The sequence below is a fragment of the Chelonia mydas genome, chromosome 4 (assembly GCF_015237465.2).
Source record: "Chelonia mydas isolate rCheMyd1 chromosome 4, rCheMyd1.pri.v2, whole genome shotgun sequence".
Taxonomy (NCBI): domain Eukaryota; kingdom Metazoa; phylum Chordata; order Testudines; family Cheloniidae; genus Chelonia; species Chelonia mydas.
The window spans coordinates 51,155,649-51,176,845 of NC_057852.1; the positions used below are offsets into that span (position 1 = coordinate 51,155,649).

At 38.9% G+C, this 21,197-nt stretch overlaps 1 protein-coding gene across 2 annotated transcripts in view; it reads right to left on the reverse strand.

Annotated features, from left to right (window-relative positions):
- Window positions 1–4,120: 4,120 nt before the first annotated feature.
- SLC7A11 (solute carrier family 7 member 11) overlaps window positions 4,121–21,197 on the reverse strand; it is an 80,458-nt gene continuing 63,381 nt past the window's right edge. The window contains exons 10-12 of one of the 2 annotated variants that reach the window (XM_007063729.4): window positions 20,537–20,686; window positions 18,536–18,713; window positions 4,121–14,044 (exon numbers count right to left, since the gene is read on the reverse strand). In XM_007063729.4, coding sequence (XP_007063791.1) covers window positions 13,977–14,044; window positions 18,536–18,713; window positions 20,537–20,686 — 396 coding nt within the window. In that variant the 3' untranslated portion in view covers window positions 4,121–13,976. Of the gene's footprint in view, window positions 14,045–17,918; window positions 18,714–20,536; window positions 20,687–21,197 lie in introns of those variants that run through there. The other variant, XM_037897213.2, reaches the window with a different exon arrangement.

Consider the following 21,197-nt stretch of genomic DNA (forward strand, 5'->3'; position numbering starts at 1 on the left):
GGTAGATGCTGCAGGTCTCATAACTTCATCAAGAGATGATAAAATGGGTGCTGGGATTTGGTCTTCTTCTGCCTGTGATTCTTCATCAGAACCACTGTCTGGTCAGCTGGTGGTGGAGCCAACTGGGCCAGCTGTAATATCCTTTTGTAAGGTTGAAGAGAAGAGGGGGTGGATACCAAGGAGTAGTATCCCTTTTCAGGCTCCTGTGTCTAGGGTAATAGGGATAAGCCCTCAACTGCTTCTCTAGGGTGCGCTGGCCTGAATATCTAGACCCCAGAAAACAAACTGGTGATACCTTCCCTATTTCACTATTATTGTCATCTGTGTTTGCTAGATTACAGGCAGAGTGTGCCTACCTTTGCTACAATCACACCTTCTCCTGCAGTGTAGACAGACTGTGAGAGACAGTTGTGGTCACCCTGACTTTGTGCTCTCAGCTGGAAGCATGAAGGACTCTCAGGGCCCCCAACAGAATCGGAAAGAATCCAAACTTTAGTGCACTGGGTGCATATGCATCGAGAATGGGATTTTCAAAAGTGTTCAACATTGGCCTACCTTGGTTTTTCTTTGAATCCAACAGTAAGGCTCCCACTGAGAGTTGAGGTAAGCCAACACTGTGCACTTTAGAAATTGCCATCATCTAATGAAAGTAAAGATCTGATCCTGTACTTTCTGAAGTCAATGGATTGATTTCAGTGGGTACAGGATTGCTGTTACTTTACATATATCACATCCAGTTTCACCCCATTTGTCAGGATTGAACAATCTACTCTGATTTCACTGCTGTATTAACAGCCTGCTGCTGCCCCTGCACAGACACTCAAGAAGCAGCCCAGCAGTGAAGATGTTAATATCAGAGCCTTCACTCCAAAGTTATGGCAACATAGTTCTCTAGCTGATTTCATTCACTATTTCCCTGTAGACAGTAGCCTACAGTTCACAATTAGTGTACCGAATGCTGATACTTGTACGTTTCCTCCACCTGTAACTCTCTCCTGTCCCTCCACACACACATCCAATTTTGCTGGAGAACAAGGTTTTATATCAGCCTGGAGAACTGAGTTTTATTTTTAACTGTTTACAACAGAACTTCAGAAACATGCATGTGATCTGGAAAAAAGAATTGAATACAAAACCCATATTTCAGCTGCCTTCCTAACACTGCTGCTTACCCGACAGAAATTGATTCTGAATATTTGTAAATGAAATAAGTATTCATGAAAGAGCCCAGACTGATAGCCTTAGAGACTGATGGCTTGATTTAGGCCCAGAACACAGTTAGCACAAGCTATGGCAAGGTAAACTCTGCAGTGCTGCCCTGCCAATGTTCCACAAAGCTTTCGTGGAAAGATTGGCTTCAGTTGTAATTTGGTAGGGATTTTGGCTCCGATCTAGCAAAACATTTACTCATGCTTAAAGTTAAGCATGTGAGAATTCCCACTGACTTCAATAAGATTACTCACATGCTTAAGGCTAAGCATATGCTGGATTGGGTCATGTATAGCCAGCCAGTCTCTGCTGCAACTATCATATGGATGCCACTTAGTGCCAATTGTGAAGGTAGTGTAATGACTTTCAGTTGCTGCCACCATAGTCTGGCTTCGAATCAATGATCTAGAGTCAAAAAGCTTCCTCATTATATTATCTGAACAGTTCAGTCCTTGATTTCATCCATTTTAATTTCAACTGTGAAATGAAATAAAGAAATGAGGTGTTAGCAGATGGTTGTCACACAGTATTTGCTAATGTTGAAAAATATGATAAATATTGTACACATACAGCATACAAAACTTATTGCATTGTACTACACTAGAAAAAAATGTAGACGAATATGTATATTACTGGGGCCCTCCCAAATTCACAGCCATGAAAATCACATCATGACAGTAAAATCTGATCTTTTGTGTGCTTTTTACCTTACACTATACAGATTTCACGGGGGGTGGGAGGGAGACCAGCATTTCTCAAATTGGGGGTCCTAACCCAAAATGGAGTTGCGGGGGGGGGGGCGGGTCACAAAGTTATTTTAGGGGGGGCTGCAGTATTGCCACCCGTACTTCTGTGCTGCCCTCAGACCTGAGCGTCAGCTCTTGGCCAGCTTAGAAGTAAGAGCGCAGAAGCAGCACAGAAGTAAGAGCAGCAATACCACACCATGCCACCCTTACTTCTGCGCTGCTGACTTCAGAGAGTGGCCGTTGCTGACTGAGGGCCCAACTCTTCAGGCAGCAGCGCCGAAGTAAGGGTGGCAATGCCATACCATGCCCTCCTTCCTTCTGTGCTGCTGCTAGCAGTGGTGCTGCCTTCAGAGCTGGGCTCCCAGCCAGCAGCCACCGCCCTCCAGCTGCCCAGCTCTAAAGGCATCGCCGCCGCCAGCAGCAGCCAGAAGGAAGGAGGGCATGGTATGGCATTGCCACTCTGACTTCGGCTCTGCTGAAGTAAAGGTGGCAATACTGCAACCCCCCCCTCCAATAACCTTGCAACACCCCGACCCCCACCCCCCAACTCCTTCTTGAGTCAGGATCCCTACAATTACAAAACCGGGACATTTCAGATTTAAATAGCAGAAATCATGAAATTTATAATTTTAAAATCCTATGACCATGAAAATGACCAAAAGTGGACCGTGACTTTGGTAGGTCACTAAGGGCCAAATTTTCAAATGGGCCTCAGAATCTGTGAACATGCATCCACAGCTATATATATATATATATATATATGAAGTAGAGTCAGGATTTCTGCATCCAGTAGTTAGGCTCACAATTACCTGATATGCAAATTAACTTTTTGTGAGTGCCTCCATTTGTATGAATAAAACGCATGTGCACATTTGTGTGGTTTGAAAATTTGGCCCTAGCCATTCACACAAAAACCCACGCAACCTTTACTCCTTTTTTTCTGTAACCTTTTCAATTCTCTCTGCCATCTTGAGTCAGGTTGCACCAAGTTCAGAATCCCAGGCCTACATTTTGTGCATGATTTAGTATATTTGGTAAGTTCACCAGAAGCTGGTACAGTTCATTATCAGTAGAGATAAACAGGTGCAAACAATACCCATCACCAACTGGTGTTTGTAGTATCACCAAAACTATCCACAGCCAGTGTGAACCTTCCTATGCTGTATTGTCATTGCTGGATGCTTCACTTAAAGTTAAACAAAATCATTTAGTGGAACTAAGCATAAAGTTGTTTAATCAGTTTTATTAAATATTACTGAAGAGGTAAAAGGTAGGTTTACCTGCAGGCCTTTGAACATGTACTCACCGTTGTTTTGGCTCTTTACTAGTATTTCCCTTTTATTAAAATTATCAGTACAAAGGTTGATGGGCCATTATTGCTTGCTAATTTAAGATTATAACAAGCATCCTTATGTCTAGTCATGGCCATTTTTTTCTGCAAAAACAGTGGCACATTCAGTGTGGCAAAACTGGTTTAACATGGATATTTCAGTGAAAATGATCCAGTCAACCACCAACTGGATTACAAAGTCAAACCGCACAGATGGATGGAGGACGTCAGCAAATCAATTCATTCTGCAGTGCAATATTGTGCACCTTGAATTTCTCTTCTAATGGACGAAAGTATCACAAGCCACTGATGGCCAAGAAGTACCCTTTTCTAGGGGCATCTCATTATTAACACTATTATTATTATTAACACAGAAAAAGGAAAGGCATTTATTTTTATGATCCTTCTAGTCATGTATGAGAAAATTAGGGCCCATCTTATTTTGCCCATTTACTTTGGGGAATAGGGGATATTTAAAAAGATATTGAGAGAACGATTGAAGGGGGCTATCAGTGCTTTATTGTGCTCTGTTTTATAATGTCATTGTTAAAAGCATTTAAGTGTTTGTCTGGATTATAAATTAGTTGCAATATGCCACTGCCAACTAGGTTTATGTCTGCTTTGTGTTGCTGGAGTGGGGCACAGAGCTTTCCAGTAATTCGGGCCTAATGCCTTTTCCCCATTTTTTTTTTTTAAGTGGCTGGTGGTTATATGCTTTCTGCTTGTCTTTTCCTGCATATCAGGGATGGAAACTTGGATAGCGCATCAACAATGCCCCCATTCAAGCTTTGCCTTAGAAATATTATTAAAATAATGAAACCAATGCATTAAAGGATACTTTACTGATTTTTTATTAAACTTCCAACATAGAAATGCATTTCTACATAACTAGCTTTAAACAAATTATAATTATAATTTATATATATACACACATACATACATATACATACACACACACATAAAACCACATATACAGTGTAAGAGGAAGCCAACTAAAAGCATTACATATTGAATATACATACATTTCAAATTCTATTACATAACAAAACATGTGAGAGAGATCATATTGCACCAATCTATCATCTATATGTTGGCACGTACATAACAGTTTCCAATATGAGCACATCTTCCAAATGAGCAACAGTATTACAGTTACACAAGTCACCCATACATAAACACAGGCACAAAGCCTGACACCATAGTTCCTGTTCCACCTTCTGTTGAGGGCAGTTGCTTAGCTGCAGAACCTATTATTTCAAGTATTGAAGTTCGGTGCAGACATCATTGTCAGGAGCCCACCAGCAACACAGCAAAACCTAATAATTGGGACAGCGTTGTCTAAGATATTTACTCACCGAGAAAAGTATCTCTAAATAACAGGTAGAAGGAGTGCTGGGCTTCCACCTCACTATGTAGCCAGTGGGTAATGCCATTCCATTTCTAAATGTAGTGACATAGGTGAACATGGGTAATAGGCATTTTATCACCCACATGTCCACTTTAGATAAAGCTTTATATTTCCCACCTACTGGATTGCTCTAAAAATTATTTTAGATTTTGGAAAAAAACTTGAAAACTGTTTTTTGTTTAAAATATGGGTTAAGGAATTAAAATGGGTTCAGGTAGATTCATTGTAATATGTAATAATTATCATGAGATACAACCTGAAGCACTTCAGAGTTCACATATCGCCACATAAATATGGCACCAGTACAGCACTGCAAGCTACCCTGCTTTTCACAATCCAGAGTGCCTTTGCGTGATCTGAAGCAGAAGCAAGCTGTATGAGGTTTTCAGTCAAATCCAGCCTTGTCAGAAAGGTAAGATAAATCATCTCTGCCAAGCTGACAGTACAGGAACTGATTTATCCTGCTTTTTTCTAATTCATATTTATTATAAAATCCCAGGTAGCTAGACTTTAGCATCAATAAAAACTGCTGCAGTTTTGTTCATTGGTGTGCTGTTGTATGTAGAACAAACATCAAATCTCATGGCATTTAATGATTTTTATATATCTTGCACATAAATTAGCAAACAGAGCTATGAAATATGAACAGCAACCAAGTTAATTTATGAATATTGAGTTTCACTATGCAGTATGTCACCTAAAAATATAGTGAGAACTCCCTAGAAACGTCTTTCCCTGCCCCAAGCAGCCAATAGTCAGAATACCTGAACGATTCAAAAATACTGAATGCAATGCCCCAAGTCTCAAAAAATTCTAAACCTTTTTCCTTAAAAATGAAGGGAAAATGTCTCCAATGCAGCCCATGATATTTGAAAACATGCCTGAGTCAGTGCACCAAACCCTACATTTTCACATGCAAATGGTTAGCTCGGTCTAAAAGCAAGGCTGAGCCGGCTAATTGGATGTTATGCACACAACTGCCCATTTTGCATGGGCAAATGTAATGGTATCCATGCCCAGATTAAAAAGCTAATTTTAAAAATGTGACCATAACTATAGTTTTAGCATTTACTAATTTCCTAATGCACTTTTAAAAATGAGTGTGTGTAAGTGGCAAAAACTAGGCTGGGGTCTATCCTTGTCCTTATATCTTTCATAAGTGAAATGGGCTAGCACTGGTCATGAATTAGAAGTGTAGCAACACATGCAAGATACTCTTCAGAGGCTTGGAAGCCTCTATTTGCAGTATCTGGGGAAGAGTTGTTATGGAAGTGCTTGAAATCATGTCGTTATGTGAAAGTCAGGAATATTTCAGTTTGGGAAGAAACACTATTTCAGCTGGTATCCGGTATCTTCCGCAAAATGTTTAAAACCTATAGGAGGTGGGTGCACAGGTTTAAACCAGAGGCAGATCTCATAAAATGTTCATTTGCAGTAGAGCCACTAAAAGGAGATGCTTTCCCTGGACAGATACTTGTAATCTCCAAGTGAAGTCAGGGTGCATCTTGAGAATGTAGGAGAAAGAAACAGACCACCACAGGATGTAAACAATGTAGCCTGATGCAAAGGCTCGATTTGAAAAAAAACACATAGTTTTCCAATAAAACAGCTGCTGAGATTCTTACAGCAAGCCTGTAAATGAGTAAATAATGCCCATGACAGTCAACAAAATTCATTGCTTCTACCTGGCTTTGCTCTAAATATTGACGTGTTTCCCCCAATAAAATGATTCCATATTTACAGGAGTGGGAAAATTCTGAGTAAAATGTTTGCTGCATGTTCAATGGATATCACACCCATAAAAACTTTACATATTTTTTCTTACAACAGCTGTCTCAGGTATAAAATAAGAAACACATACAAAAATCCACAGTCTAAAGAACCTCACTTTGTCTATACATAGAGCACAGTTTCCAGTGCTATGTCAATCTGGCACCTTTTATAAACACTGTGCTCACTTTAAATCCAAGATCTTTTTTGATACTTTTATAACCATTAAATGTGCTGAGATTGAGAAAGGGAAAGTTCACTTCAAGACTTATTCACTCATCCATACAGTTCTCTGTCTACTGTGCTATGCATATGCATTGATTAGTATCCCTAGAAGTCAGCTGGATACCACAATTAGGCAAGCAAATCTCGCTACTAGTAAATTATACAATGTACTTTAGATCCAATTACACAGTAATGACTGAGTAGCAGATAGTTACTGGCAGCTAAAACTGCCTCAAATGGCTTTCCCTGAGGCAAAGCCAATGGCATCAGAAAAAAATAAAAATTGTCCCAGAACATTTAAACCCATACTTCCCATCCCTGAGGGCGTAATACTCAAATCAATAATTTGATGGAAAAAAGTTCATCACACAAATCTGTACAGAACGTTTAAAATGCAATTATAACTGTTAGTTTTAAAAACCAATTGCATCTTAGAACTCAGGAATCTAATCCATTTTAATAGAGTTCACTGTGGGCTCAGAGATGTGTTATGGGTATTGTTACTTCAGGTTCATTTACTCTACATACACCTCCAGATGTATTCATTCTAAATGATGAGACAGGGTTCTGGAACTAGGGGTGCTGGGAGTGCGATAGCTCCCCCTGGCTTGAAGTGGTTTCCATCATATACAGGGTTTATAGTTTTGTCTCAGCACCCACACTCTAAAAAGTGTTCCAACGCCACTGTGGTGAGATCCTGGCTACATTAAGCCATGGGGTTGGGCGGAAAGGGTTTTTTCCTACTTCAAAGATCTAGCTGAATTCTTGGGAGTGGAAAAAGCTCTGAAGAAATGCCTGCCAGCTGGAAAATTTTGTAGCTCTCCATGTGAGAGAGAGAATGCACAAGAAGAATGTGTTATAGGCACAGAGCACTGGCTAGTTACAGATGTTTTTGTAGCAACTTTAGATCCTCAGACTGAAAATATTAAAGACCAGTTTTTGAACATAATATTGTCAGCATTCATAAAGTGTTTAAAGCGAATTGAAACTCCCTACTCTTTTGCAATACAAGCCTTTATTGAGAACTATATTTTAGCTGTTTGGGACATTTAAAAGAACCAAAAGAAACCCCACCCCATTGTGTTTGAAGGAAAAAATAACTTAAAATATTTTAGGTTAAATTCCTTTCAATAAAAAACAAGACCAAAAAATGTAAACAGGAATTGGCAAGTCAACTGTAGTTATACTTTCCTGGAGTTCCTTGCCAAAAAAGAAACATACAAGCAAAATCCAGTCTTGGACTAGCAAAGTTTGGTAACAAGAGTGTCCATTGGTCAATGCAAAAATTTATAATCAAAGTCAGCATGCTACTAAATTGCACTTTAACAAAAACTAGGTGAACAGAAAATACATTCAATTATGACCCAATGTCTGCAGAGGGCTGAACCCTAACTCCGAACCACAAAACAAAGTCAAATGACATTATCATTCATGTTTTTCAGCTTCACGACACAATTGTCATGCCAGATATGACAGCTAAGATATCCTGTGCCAAAAGATATCCCAACATTTGAAAGAAAAAAAAAATCACAGTCCTGAACGTAAGTCAGAAATACCAATGTCAGTTCATTAAGTCCTATCTTAACATCAGTAACAAGATATTTAAGGCAAGGCCAGCCATTACAAAGACACCATCACTACAAAAAGCTGAGAGAGAGAACGAAGGGAAGTCTTCCAATAAACATATAAAGCAGAAGCGACCTTTCATTGCCCAGTGCCCAGCTCTAGCTCTCAGGTAGCTGTCCTACCCACTTCTAATCACAAGAACTGAACAAGATCAAATGTCTTCTACCTACCTCTTAAGTCCATTCCTACCCTATGTAATACTCAAATCAGTAAGTAAAGATCATTGGATACAATGTTTGACATGGACTTTTCACAAACCATGACATATTTTAGCTGGTAAAATCTGCTTCGTAAATACATACCACCTTATTGACCAAAGTTAGACTATATCCTAATAAAATGGCTGTGTTTGCATTGGAAATTATGAAGCCATAAGATAATATGCAAAGTCCCTTTCATCTCACTGCATGTTATGAAAATTAACTACCCATTATACTAACACAAATAACTTAAAATCTTTCCCCTTAAAAATAATACTAGAAACTTCATGGTTAAAATTAGGGATGATTTGCATTTGGAAATAAAAACAAACAAGCACATACAACCACCCAGAAGAGCTATATTTCTTTGCCTCTTTCTGAAGTTAAAAGAAATCAGAAGGTTTTTTAAAAGGTGTGGAGTTTGAGGGGGAGGGAATCATTGTTTAAAACATATTTTTCCTTTTCTAAATTCAAAACTCCAATTTTTTTCAAAATGCAAAATTTCAACATTTTTAAAATGTGAACTTGCTCCATAGTTGGTGACCAAAAAAAAAAAAAAAAACCAGGAGAAAGTTTTCAGGAAAAGTTCATTTAAGTTTGTATTCATTTAAAAAAAAAAAAAGAAATTTCATTGAAGTTACAGGTTTCAGAGTAGCAGCCGTGTTAGTCTGTATTCGCAAAAAGAAAAGGAGGACTTGTGGCACCTTAAATTGGTTAGTCTCTAAGGTGCCACTAGTACTCCTTTTTTTTTTATTGAAGTCACAAAATTCAAAAAATTTAACTGGTTCCAGTTAAAATAAACTTATGCCACATTTTGTATACAAAAATATCTACAGACTAATTACAGCCCTCAAGATTAAATATATCATGTGACGTGTAAGGCCAAAATGGAGTTTATAATGGAAATGCTTTCAAATCCTTTATTATACTGTCTGTAATTATATAGTGCCTTGTTTTGAAGTTATTTCTCAGGCACAACTCCTGCTAATATCAGCTGGACCCTTAACTGATTATGTCAAATCAGATATATATTTATATCAGATCATTGTGAATGGGTTTTGTGACTATGTATTAGTAAAAGATATTACTTGATTTGCACAAATCAAAGTAAAATATTTGGAAATCTCTGTGCATAAAGTGAATTATCTCTACATATTTACAAAAATATAGCACAGACATTTTCATTTGTCTAGTAGCACCATTGTTAGTATTTAAAAGTTTGTTCATTGAATACATGAATTATGGAAATATATACACATATACAGTTTATACTATATGCTTTTGGAACTGAACATATCCATAAGCTGTGTTGCGGTCAAGATTTTGGTTGCATAAGAAGTGTTAGGTATTTGGAAAATATATAGAAATACGTTTTTACATTTATTTCAGAAAAATGCTACAATGTTGCATGTTTACATAGATAAAAATGTATCTTAACATCTTGTCAACATTTATAAACATTCACAGTCCTGTAGTAACAATATTTAGATGTGAATGAGGGATTCCATATACACATGCAAACTGATTATAAAAATATGGAAAGAATCTGTTTTTTCATTTCAAATATGGACTTACTATTTTCTGTAAAACTAGCTAATAAAAAACAATCTTTCCTGAGCCTATTCTCTCTATGCTGTATTAGAAGTTATAACTACTCATAGATGGTGGCAGTAGCTACATAATCTCTTTAGGAATTTATTTGGCCCTTATCTTAGAATTGTAGCACCAGTCACATACATCTCTATACTCAAACTGTAAGTTGTTTGGGGTAGGCACCATCTTATAGTTGTGTGTTTGAACAATACTTAGTACAATGAGACCCTGATCCTTGACTGGGGACTTTCGGCACCTCATTATCCAGAGACAATGCTGTAACAAATCACATGCAGATATTTATAATTGACATTAACCTTCACATACTTCCTCTCCTGGTTAGTGCATCCTAAGTGATCATAAAAATGTAGGGTTGAAAGCGACCTCAGGAGGTCATCTAATCCAGCCCCCTGCACTGAGGTAGTATCAAAGAGCAGATTAAGATTTTGCAGCTGCTAGTCACAGTTTGCAATATAAGGTGATTCTTCATTGCCTGTATCCATGTAATCATTTACATCTGTGCAAAGCACTGCTGTTCTGATCTGGTAGTGATTTATACAGACTTTGCATCAGTGTAAACAAAAACACATGGTGCTCAGGCCCTAATGGTCTATTCTTGAAGGGTGAGATTATCACAACCAGTCCAGCTCCTGCATGCTGGGTGAAGGAACAGCATAAAAGGGGCTCTACAAGCCCTGGATCTGAACAGGAGAGAATATCTCCAGTGCATGAGTGTAGTAAGACAGTCTCAGGCTGTTATATGAGAGCCCCTTCACAAGGTCAGGTACAGACGGTGGGAGGCTAGGGATGGGAGAGACATGTCAGAGGTGGACCTGCAGCATGGAGCACTGCAGAAATTCTGGATGACACTGGTGCCCATAGGCAGCTCTGGGCAGGCTGCTGTATCTTAAACATGCCTCCAGGGCCATTTCTGCCCCCAGAAAAATCTGGAATAGAGTGGGTGCAAAGGTGGCTTACCATCACCATGGTCCCCCCTCTCCCTAGGCTGTGAGCTATATGCTGTGCCTCTATGGGATGCAACTCAATATCTCCCTTGAAGTCCTCTATGCTGAAAAAACTTTCATTCTCATTGACTTCAGTGGGAGGTCTGCCTGCATAGGGAATACCAGACAGAGCCTGAAAAGACCAACACTAGAAAGAAAAAACACATCCCATATTCCCAGCAAGAGGTGTTTTGACAGTAGCTCGTTGGTAAAGAGGTTTGAGAGTAAAAAAAGGAGGATAAAAGTTGAAGGTCCTGATTCTTATCCACACTAGTAATAGTAGGATGCAAATCCTTACCATAATACTAGTTCCATTGCTTTGAATGGGTGCATAATTGGGCCCTAAATGAGAAAAGTCACAACGTAAGTTTAGCATGCTATTTTAGGGGATCTTTCTTGAAGGACTTGAAGATGACATCTTAGAAAGATCAAAAGCAGCATTCCAAGGATTTCTTTATATTGTCTACTTCCTTTGCTTTGTGCAGTTATACCCATTGCTTCAGGACCCAATACCTGTCCTTCGTTCTGACTTTTTGTAACTCAATGGACATCTGATTGAAATATTTTTGCATTAACATTGTATATATTCATGGAATTGAATCATTAATTAGAATCATAAGCACCTGTGTGCCATTTTAAAAATCATTATGTTATTTCACAAGTTATTTTTCTTTTAAATATACAATTGCAGTAAATTCAATTATTTCTCTTAAGACAAAGTAATTGCTTGTGTGAAACTAATGCTACTGAAAAGTGACGGCTGAAACAGGCTCTCTTAACACTTCTAAATTTCAGTCTCTGTAAGAAGAAAACAAAAATAATACTATAGTAAACTTAAAGGAACCCAGTCAACTTAAAAATCCGTCTGAAAATATTTGTCTATTGTAGTTGCAAACAATACTTAAGGTTACTATAACTGAAAGAGATCAGCGGAAAAATATTGTCCTCTCTATTTACTTTGTTCATTTGACTGCACTTAGAGGAAACAGTAATACTAACTGCACACAATCTAGTCAATTAGTGCATCTTCCCTATTTATGTGGGTCTTTCACACAAACACAGGAGAAAAAAACTGCACAAAAAAACCCAGGAAAATGTGATTGTAAGACCACAAAAACTGGCAGGAGACCTCAGAAGCATGTGCAGTGAACAGACTTTAAACCTCTTCTTTTTAAAAATTGATTACTTCAAGTTGACAGCATCCCTTTAACGGTAGAAGTTTAGATAGTTCTAGTGTTTCCCTCAATATATATAAATTAAAAGATTTCTGTCTGTTTCATGAAGGTTTTGAAGAAACAATTTATCTTCTAATAGGCAACAGTTTTAAAAGTAGATATTTAAATATTTAATTACGTTTTTTTTTTCTAACATATTAACAGTAACATCTTATCCTAAGGCTGGAGTAGTCTTTGAAATATAGAACCACTTTCTTGATCATTTAAAATATTTCAGTGTTCACCTACTGTGCAAAGTATTATTAATAGGAAAGGGCAAGCTAAGTCACAACTGAGCCAAACCTTAACCCAAACCACAAACTGGAAAAAAAAACCCACCAAACTGTTTTGATTCTGAACCAAGTTTTGCCTTCAATTTTTGCAACCCAATTTCCTCCCTAATTTCTAGTTTCAGTTGAAACTGGGAACCAGGAAGTAGGTTTTGTAGGAGAACATCATTTGCTGAGATTACAAGGCCGAAGAACTCGGTATGTGTTTAAGAAAACATCCCGCGGTTTGTGTACATATCCAATTCAACATTCCAAACCTTCTCTAATTCACCTTTCACTTAGTATGCTTATTCCAAAACAGCTGTCCTTTCTTGGACAAAATTCCCATTGATTCCATAACTGGTGGTACTTCCAATCACATCTGTTAACCAACTGTTATTGTCTTTAATGGGAGCTTTGCCTAAATGAGGACTGCAGATCCACATTTTCCTAGACTACAAATATCCATGTATGTTCAGTGGTTGAATTTCAAATGTCTCAACTGATTTGAAAGTATTTACTGGACTGAGAGATATTTCTCACATATATACCGTGGAATACCGGCAGAACCAATGATAACTTTCAGGCTTGTAGAAACTTTTCAAATGCATCAAATTATTGCCTCAAACCTAAAATTTGCCTTCCCTTTAGCAGAAAATCAATATTAAATATCAGAATCTATTTTCAATTACTCTATTGAAAAAAACTCAGGTAATTTAGCAATCCTACTAGGCCACCACAAAGGTGGGTGAAGCCACCCTGTTTGTATGTGGGGAACTGAGGTGCTGCTTCAGTTGAGACAAGAGAAGTAAGATATGGGTGAAGAATGGAGGGAGAGAGAACAATGTTGACCCAAACTTTTAGCTAAGGAGCTTTACCTTGCCCTTCCTTCCGGTGAAGGCTAGGTTCTTCATGAGCAGGGTGCAGGATACACTGTTCACAGTATATCTGATTACAAAAACATTTCCAGAACAAATGTTCATTGACAATGTAGTAAAATCCCCAATTTGAAGAACCTAAGGTTTGCTAAAATATAATATTATAAAAGGGAAATATTAATGAGATTTTTCATTTTTTTCTACTTGTCCCCACTCTCCCAGAGAGACAAGATGGGATCGATGTCCACATGAGTGCTGTGGCTTCTGTTATTTTACAGCACAGAGCAGATGTACTTTCTACATATCAACTCCTTGTACAAAAGTTTGAGAATGTAAAAAAAAATTACAGCTCTAGTAACCGATTCTTTTCCAGGCTTAATTTTAACTGTGACTTGCTCTTGTAATTCACTGAACTTCCAGGGAGGGGGAAAAACCTCCCTACCCCAATGCCCCAAGCTGAAATGGGGCACTCAGGCAACACCTGCTTCTTCATGATGTAAGTGATCACGATTTCAAGCCATCTTCCGTTGGGACAACCTCCAGGATGATTTGCAATGTTTCAGTTACCCTGTCTGCAAAGATAAAAGTAAAGAAACTGGAGATATGTGGGAAGCAATCAAGGAAGATTTTCCTAGAAGAGCTGTTCAACTCACCAATTATATGTGTTCATAAGTATTTAGATGTACCAGTCATAGCATCATAAAATGTCTCATTTAAAGATCCCTACCACTGTGTTCCCTTTCTAACCACATTTTGCTCAGCTCTATGCCAAAAAGGGACAATTACTAGGTATAGAAGGGTTCTTATTTGTTGGAGAGACTTCTGTTTAGACATTATCTCTAGAGAGTTGATTCTCTACAGTTGTTCAGCTCAAACCAAACAATGTTAATGTTGCAATAAAGGTCCAAATATGCTGAATGATGCACCCATATTCTGTGTCAGAATCTGCTTGACCAAAATAAAATACTAAATATGTGCATGTAACGCCTCTGCACTGGTTTAAACATGTTACAAGTTAGATACAATTTTATATATTTCTTTGTGACCTTTGCTATTATTAAAGATAAGAGTCATGGATTAGTGGGATTTGTCCTTTGAGTGGTTTGTCTGTTTACACTGTTGATGCGGGCACCAATCATAAATATTGAATACCAAGGAAAGATTCACTTCTTCTTCAAAGTTCATCTTAAACTAAAAGGCATCCTTGCCACTCAAGGGCCTGATTCTCCACTGCCCAGCACCTTGTGTAGTCATTTACACCAGTGCAAAATGAGGGCACTGGGGGGGTAACACACTACCATTCTGATTTGTTAGTGTTTTATACTCACTCTGCACTGGTAAATGACACAAGGTGCAAGACAATGGAGAATCTCTCTCTGTACAGCTCTTCTTCTCTGCCCTTTTTATTTGGGGCGGGGGGTGGGGGGCGCAGAGGTTTAATACAATATTTAAGGTGAGGAGTTTTTTCAGAAGAAATACTCTGCATTGTAGCCTGGATTATGGAAGTGAGAAGCTGCAAGCACTGAAACACCCATGGTACTTTTGTGCTTTAAGCAGTGGCTAGAGATATTGGGCCTGATTCTCATTTACACTAAGGCCCTTTATACCACTCTGGCACCACAAGTTATATTTGTATCCATTGTAAAGCCCTTTGTGCGCTTCCAGGGCAGTTTAAAGGACCCTGAGCATAAACAAAAGTCAGGCTCATCTGGACCGCCTTCATAGGGGAGCTCACAGTCATTATCTATAACCACAGAATAAAGGCTGGGAATGGGAAAGAAACCTCACAGTAACAGCAGTGATTCACTGGACATGTAGACGACAGGACAAGGGGCCTGCTGCTGCTCTCTAGCATAAAGCGGAGATGAATTCCTGTGGAGCCCAACCTCATTAACTCAGCAAGGAGAGCAGCACTGAACATATCATGCTACACCTTGAATGGGCACATGGCACCCTCTAATGTCTGGAAATAGCAGGTAAAGAAAGGGATGGATTTTACAAGTACAGCATATCTCTACCCTGATATGGGCTCAGCCCTCAACATTCAGAGCAATTGCTGAATTTTAAATTCCTCAAAGGTTGGGGGATGCTCAGCCCATTATAAAGAGACATTGATCCAGATTCATGTGTTTTGGCTCTGGTCCACCTCTGATCTCTGCTACATTCTTTTCATTATTGATCTACTTTTGTAGGGTGCCCCTTTTCTTGGATCTTTGGTTTCAGGTTAATTCTGTCACAGGTAAGAAAACAGCCAGGTGCAGATAATGATTTGTCCAAGCACATTGGGTAAAACTATGTCTCACAGGTGTATGATACTAGTGAAATATTAACTGCCTGGTGCAAGATTAAAAGCCATTTGGGAGTGAGAGAGAGAGAAAGTGAACCCAAACATCTCTCTGGCTACCTACATTGGCCAGGCATATTAACTTCACAGTAAGTGAAGTTATTTTTATGAAATACGGTAACTTGATAAGTAAGATGAATGCTCATGTTGCAGTCTCTGTGGGAGATCAGCTAAATGCATTATTCAGATCTCAGAGAAGCATCCTAAATAGACTTATTCTGAAACAGTACATGTGAAAAATGCTCTTTGGTCTCGACAGTGCAGCAGTATCAACTCCTGCAAAGTAATATCATTTTTAAAAAATGACTCCAGGGATATTTCTCACTGCCTACTCTGAAACAAAGCTGTTTATTTAATGAGTGGGTTATCGCCTCCTCCCCACCTCAAAACTCTCAGCATCAGTTTTCTCTAACTACTACTGTTACTACAGGAATAACACAGGGAAGCTGAACAAGCTGTTTCACCCATATTGACAGGTGTCTGCTGCTTTCCCCTCTGAGCCAGTACTGTGCGTCTGTATGTGTTACACAGGCATCTGGCTTGATTTCCTGCATGAGGATCCGGTGTTCTCCGAAGGGCTAGAAGAATCAGCCACACTGTCACAGCTGGTAGAAAAAACGTAATGTATATCCAATCTCCCTTAAAGAGAATATTTTCCTTTCACCCGAGTACTGTAGTTCAACACTGGCATCCTGTGGCCACAGAGTTTCAAGTAACTATGTTGCAAAACCTCAGAGCTTCTCACCAGAAAATGCAAACAAATATTGTTGGTTTATTAAGAAAATATTTTCTAGTTCCTAAACGTCAAGCCAAAGAAATCATAAACTAATGTGGACATCTCCGACTCAGAATAGGGCTGGTTAATTGCTGCTGAGAGGCACAAACTGGCCTATCATTGGCAGAAGTACATGTTGCATGCACACAAGGCACTTGTGCTACTTTATTAGGACAAGCTCATTTTAAAGGTCCAGTAAAGCCCAGTGGTGTGGAGTTGGGGAGAGCCCTTGATTTTTTATTTTAATAAACTGTAGTGGGGAAATCAACTTCTATTCAAATCTCTAGCTTTCACCAAGTGTCTGCAGCATAAGGCAAGCTTTTCACCCAGTTTTGTTTAACAAATTGCCCACCATTTCTCAAATCTCTTAGGAGATCTTGCCTATATTTCTGTTTGCACTGAAACTGTCTCATGATAAAACCTCACAAAATAGGGATGAGTAACAAAAATTAAAAAGGGAGTGGGACAGCATTTTTTAAAATTAACTGTACTGTTTTTTCGTCTCTAATCAAAAGAGCTTCAGACAGCTCTTTCCCAACACATCAAAAGTTTCACAGGTTTTTGAAAAAATTCCAAAAATAGTATATAAACAATTTTCCTCAACTAGATTCAGATGTAAAAAAAAAAATAATACAGCTAATAATACATAAGCTTTCGTGAGCTACAGCTGACTTCATCGGATGCATACTGTGTGCATCCGATGAAGTGAGCTGTAGCTCACGAAAGCTTATGCTCAGATAAATTGGTTAGTCTCTAACGTGCCACAAGTACTCCTTTTCTTTTTGCGAATACAGACTAACACGGTGTTACTCTGAAACCTGTCATTAAGAATCACGTCACCATCTAGGATCCGTTTTAATGAAGGATTAATTAAAGGATCCAGCACAGTTTACTTGAAACAAAGTCCTACTGCGGCCCATAGGTGTTTGGTTTGAGTAGTGAGTGCAGAATCAGACCTACATTTAGGACAATGCTTTAGTTGTCAGAAGCTGTTGTCCTCTCAAGGAAACATTTAATCTATTAGAACAGGCAAATGACTGTAGGAGGAAGGTCAGTAACTTAACTGGGTTCAGATACCTGTGTGGTAGGTGCACAGGGGTTAAGTAATCTGAAATGTCTTGTTTAAAAAATGCTTGTCTGTCTGATTGGTTTAAAGAATAAGCATGCTGCAGACGTGGCCGTTTAATTAGCCGGAGTTTAGTTTAATGGTTACAGCATTTGAGTGAAAAGCAAGTGGCTCTGCTGTCCCTGGAACAGAGTGGTGACAAGAATCGAAAGGCCTTTCCAGTTTGGGGCTTATCACAGTGTGGCTGACCCTTTAAGGGGAGTTGGGTCTCAGCCCCATCTGTGACATACTTAACTTGCCACCCCAGGGGAAAATGGGTCATATGACTCAATCAGGCCTCTGGAATAGATAAGGGAGAAGCCTGGATACTCAGATGCCAGAGGGGAGATGGAAAGAGAAGGGAGGCGTCCAGGAAAGAAGCAAGTCTTGGGAGTTGCTGCTCATTAGAGAGCCATCCCATAGGATTTCAGGAGGGACTAAGAGGGAGAAACTGGAAACAGCCTGGGAACGGCTGAAAGCTGAGGTGTGTCAAGTTGTATGAGTTATTGAAATTGGACCAGACCCTAAGAAAGAAGGGGCTGGGCACCGTTTGATATAGGCAAGATGACTCTGGCTTTGTGTTTAGGTTTGTACTGGTATAGCCTGGAAGGGGTGGTGTTTTTGTTAATTACTTAGCTGGAGGGCCAAATCACTGCAGCAGCCAAACTGGGCTATAGAGTTTTTGAGCAGTATTAACAAGGGGGGTGGGAGGAGTTAGGCCCAGTGATAAGGGCCACCCCATGCTATGAGAGAGTGTTTTGGGGGTGGCAACCCCATTACAGGGATCGACTGAAAAGTTCTGAGAGAGAAGGAAGAGTCCCGCATTAATGTGGACTTACCTAAGAGCCTTCTGAACCACCTTGGCTTCTTGTCCCATATGATAAAGAGGTAGTAGGCGGGGACACCAGTCAGGGTTATTGCAAAGCCTATTCCTGTATTGACAGGATCAGAGTAAAGTGACAGTGCAACCATGAAGAGGCAGGTGAAGGAAAACAAAGCTGGAATAAATAGCGGCACCTGAAACACAGGCCAAAAAAAAAAAACACAAAAAACGTTATTACTTTCCACTGACCTTGGTTATTGAATGACACTGGTATTTAATGTTCCATGAAATGTAAATTGGATAAAACACAGCAGCACACTATGGTTCTGCAGAAATACTAGTGTTTTGGAACATGTCTTTGAAATGTGAGTAACTAAAGAATATAAATTAAATACAGTGTTACGCAGTAAGTTCTACAGCAGTCTCTTAATTACACAATAAAACACCACAGCACTTTACATCCTTTAAAATGTAAGAGTCGTAAATACGTTATATTACAAAAGTCCTTCCTCTAGTCCTCTCTTAGATAAGCAGCACTAACTATAGTAAAGATTTCCTCTTTGATAATTACCTATTACACTCTATTTTAAAATAAAGCAAAGCACTCAAGTCACCAGCTGTCTTGTAAAATTATTAAGTACATACTGATATCCTTCCTAAGGTACAAAACAAAATCTGGCTGGAGGAGCACAAGTTAAATTGTCATTTGACCACGGATAAAAGATATTTGATAGCATTAGGTAACTGACAGTTACTGAAGAAGTATTGTGCTTCTGACAGCATGACTGATTATGTTATCAGTGCCATTCTGAAAGCAGAAAAAATAGCAATTAATTCTCTCAACTTTCGAGGGTGATGCTGTAAACTGTCTTTTCACCTCTTTGACGGAGGTGCATGATGGTGCTGCTAACTAGAAGCCTAGTGTAATGGAGAATTCTCAAGAGATGATCCCCTTGCCTTTAGACATTACCAATTCTCTATTGTACCCTGTCAAAGTGTTGTAAAAAAGAAATCACCGAGAAATGTGCTAAGCTGCTGCCCTTCATTTATACGCCTACAAGAATGCAACAAGGCAAATTATTTTCTAAGTTAAGTTTCTTCCTCATATTTAAATAGGGATAGGTTTTTGCTACTCTTACTCATGCTAAATACTGTCTTGCTATACAAGTAACCTCACTGGGAATATTCACATAGTAAGGTACTACTTAATATAAATAAGTGTGGCAGAATCAAGGCCGAAATAACTAGCAGGCCAGAAGGAGCAATTTTTCTGGGTGCAATTTAGTGCTCAAAAGTAACTGTGCCTGAAATTGTGGGTACAAATACCAGTAATTTAATGTCTAATGACCTGTTTGTACCTGAAATTGGTGATTAATGCCAAATAAGGCTCTGCAGAGAGATTAGGAAAATAAAAATTAAAAAAATACCTTCTTGATGTCTAATTACCAATTTTTGTTCCTGACATTAATTCTGGTTGCAAAATGTAGATGACGTTGTTTGGGCCTGCAAACCAAAGGCCAGACTGAGGCCCAGCTGCAATGCCCCCAAAATACTGGCAGTTTGAAAGATACACAGCTGTGTACAATTAGGAGGCATCTTCAAACAGTTTGTTAGATTACAGAGCAGTCAGAACCTACTACCTTACTTCCTCAACACGGTGTGAGCAAAATTGATCAAACACCTTCATTTTCACACACGAACCTAAATATAAACATACAACTGCTTCTCCCCAAACCCCATCAACAGTGAACAAGAAAGACTTCTTCTCTGGAGAGAAACATGGCTAGATTAATATATTTGCTCTTCATCAGAGATCTTGTAGCGAAACAAGCTGGGAATTCTAAAGTTAAACATTTAAACTACAGTAAAAGAATCAATTCTGTTAACATCGGTTGCCTGCCAGCAGCTAACATTTTACTCCAGAAAATCTGTTCCCTTATCATCAGTCTGTGGACTAGGGGAGGGTTAAGTACAGGGAGAGAGATTTATGTAAAAACAGTCAGATTGCTGAAGTTACCTTGAAAGGACGAGGCATATCAGGACGTTTATATCTGAGATAAATCAGCCCAACAACTACCAGTCCAATAAAAAGCCACCTGGCGAAACTGAGGAAGTTCAGGAGGCTGTACAGATCCCCAGTGAAGAGCATTATCATTGTTAGAGGGTGCTGCAAAAGAAATTCAGAGCATAAGAGAGACTTAATGCACACACTTCTTTTATTTATATCATCTTGTATTTATAGTATGACTTTCGTCCCATAACCAATCACAAACTGCACACATACTGCACCTCTGAAATGCAACCACCTCTGGAGTGGAGAACAGCAGCTAAATTGTCACACAGAAGGATGTACACAGCAGGGGAAGGGGAAATTTTGGTCAACACCAGGAAAGCCCCTACCCTTATGAGAAGTGCCCCGAGATCTTTAATGTCTACATAAAGCACACAGGAACTCAGGTTATGTCTAAACTAGACTTTTGCACTTTGGCAGTTAATTAAATTTGCAGTTCCTAATATGTTTGTAAAAACTAGTGTAGAAACTCCCCACACATTTGTTCTAGGCTACAAACTTTTTTTTTTAATCAGAGGGATCAGCCTAGGTTAAAGAATAAACATTTATAGCCTGGATCAAATGGCTGGGGATTGTCCACACTCGCTTTTACAAGCATGTTAAGTAT